Here is a 2,782-nt window from a genome sequence, read left to right on the forward strand (position 1 = left end):
GATGGTAGAATTGATACTAAACAGATGGTGCTTTTCATTGTCGGGACATGTGTGACTAAGTCCTCTGCATGTTTGCCCCCATTCATTGAACAACCATAAATAAAATGCATATCCATTCCTAACAATGCAAATCAAATATTATATTAAAAAAAAGGTGAAGCTCATTAGTGTTAAAAAATGAATTCATCTATTTAATTATGAATTAAGTGATAAAAATTATGTTTGAAGTTTTTAATTAATATTAATTTTAGTTTGATTTTCAAAAATTCATACCTTCTTTAAATAAGAAAATTAGATATCATTAATATTTTGATTTAGTTGGCAAAATGAGAGCTCTTAAGTTTTGAGTATCTAAGTTTGAGATTTATTATATATATATGGTCTTCAAGTTTCATAATGTGTAATTATCATGTTTGGGTTTTAGTTCGGTTTATTAACTTTTGTTTGAATTGTGGTAGTTTAATTTATCTATACTTGTAATTGTTTCATTTCATTATGTAAGTACTCGATTAATCCGTGTTATAATAGTTTGATACTTATTTTCACTCCCATAAATATTTGTATCCTACTTGTGACACTTATGAGACTTTCTTTTATTTTATTTTTCAAATTTTTATTCACATAATATAAACCGTTATTTCCAACTGCCAAGCTGAATTGTCACCATCATCCACGTGGACAAGACCCCATGGTAGCTTCATCCCCAACCAAAGCTGAGATCATGTAGTGACGTCACTTGCTTTGACTTAGCCGCCTTGCTCCAATTAACCCCGTGTTCATTTAACCTTAAAAATATTCAATAAAATAATGCCACGTCATCTTCCCTTGCCACTAGTTAATCCTTTTTACGCTGTCGTATTTTACGTTTAATTCCTCCCTCCCTTAATTTGAAGTATATAAAGGAGCCAAATCTTAAACTACTGCTCTGCTTTAAACCCCCTACACTTGCACCAAAAAAAACAGAGTTGAAAAAATAAAAACAGAGCAGATCAATGGATTCTTTCCTGTTTGAGTCCCCAAATTCCATTTCCTCATCGGAATCATCATTCGGGTCGCCGGAATTTTCTTCGTTCAACCACAACTCTCTTCCTTTCAACGAAAACGACTCCGAGGAGATGCTTTTATATGGCCTACTCACCGAGGTCAAAACGGAAACATCAAGCTCAACGGAAAAGGGTAGTCCGACGAAAGAAAAGTGTTACCGAGGAGTAAGAAGGCGGCCGTGGGGAAAGTTCGCGGCGGAGATAAGGGACTCAACCAGACATGGGACAAGGGTATGGCTTGGAACATTTGAGAGTGCAGAGGCAGCAGCTCTGGCTTATGATCAAGCCGCTTTTGCTATGAGAGGCAGCGCCGCCATACTCAACTTTCCGGTGGAAAGAGTGAGGGAGTCACTGGAGGAAATGAAGTGTAACCAAGAAGAAGGGTGTTCGCCGGTGGTGGCTTTAAAGAGGACACATTCTATGAGAAGGAAAATGACCAGTAGAAGTAAGAAGGAAAGAGATGCGAGGATAAACAATGCGATGGTGATTGAGGATTTAGGTGCAGATTACTTGGAACAACTTTTGACTCAAACTGCTTCACCTTACTAATTCACACCAACATATACTATTGTTCATCTCTATTTATTCTTAATATTTTGGTATGCAAAAGTATATTTTAGATTTTATATGAAAAGACAAAATTAATCTCAAAATAAAATTATAGCAAAAGGTTTTTGGTAAATTTATTATTGAGTTGATAATTCAGTTGAAAGTGATAATAATTCAGTGAAATACTTCAATAATAGATACGTATTTTAAATAGATATGAGTTTTCTATGCAAAATTATAACGATTTCGTCTATTTAGGAATTAGCTGTTTAGATTAGAGTACAAAATTATGAGGTATTCACAATATAAATTATGAGATATTCACAATATCCAAAGAGAATAATGTCTTTGCATTATCACCCTTATGCTCTAACATAAATATAAACATGTGTCGAGATCAATATATTATAAATTTTTTATACAATTCCTAAATTATTCATACATTTGAAGATATTACATGTTTAATTTGATTTGATTACAGTGGTGGTACCAACTTAATTGATACTTAAATAGCATGTAAATTGTTTTAATAAAGTTGGAAGATGTAGTTTGTTGGGATTATTAAAAGTTATATAAATATACGGTGATTTAAACATGATAATCACATAAAAAACATTAGTATATGAATACATAGGTTATGATTTACTAATAATTATATACTTAAACAAGACACTTCTAGAATTAAGATACGTAGCTCTTAATAATTTTATCTATAGGCTAGATGTAAACCGAAAGGCAACTTCATTCAATTTAATTGTCAATAATGGAACATGAGATTCAGTTTAATGAAAATATTAGATTTTATGAAAAAATACTTTTTAATAGAAATGAAAACATTAGATCTCTTTCAAATTATATATATATATTAGCATGTCGTAGTTTTTTTTTTTTGTAAGTTGTACGAATATAATATATTTACTTCTATATATTTTCAATCACGCGTACATTAAATTATATTATCTTTTTAAAATGGTCATATTTACAGTGTTTTTCTTTATATTGTGTTTAAAATTATTAAATGTATAAAATAATAATAAAGTAATTGACAATATCTCAGGAAAGATCCAAAGAGCAAATAATTTGAAAGTTTGTCGAGTTTGCGTTTTAGATTTTTCTTCAGTTGCAATTAAATTGATTTACTATCAAATGGAAACTAAAATTAGATTCTCATATTTAATAATAATAATTTT

At 30.6% G+C, this 2,782-nt stretch overlaps 1 protein-coding gene across 1 annotated transcript; it reads left to right on the forward strand.

The window, feature by feature from the left end:
* The first annotated feature begins 916 nt into the window (after positions 1 to 916).
* LOC105775839 (ethylene-responsive transcription factor 1B) lies at positions 917 to 1,725 on the forward strand. The gene has a single exon (XM_012598352.2). The coding sequence runs from the start codon at positions 993 to 995 to the stop codon at positions 1,590 to 1,592; it is 600 nt and encodes a 199-aa protein (XP_012453806.1). The 5' UTR covers positions 917 to 992; the 3' UTR covers positions 1,593 to 1,725.
* The last annotated feature ends 1,057 nt before the right edge of the window (positions 1,726 to 2,782 follow it).

This window comes from Gossypium raimondii, chromosome 10 (assembly GCF_025698545.1).
Source record: "Gossypium raimondii isolate GPD5lz chromosome 10, ASM2569854v1, whole genome shotgun sequence".
Taxonomy (NCBI): domain Eukaryota; kingdom Viridiplantae; phylum Streptophyta; class Magnoliopsida; order Malvales; family Malvaceae; genus Gossypium; species Gossypium raimondii.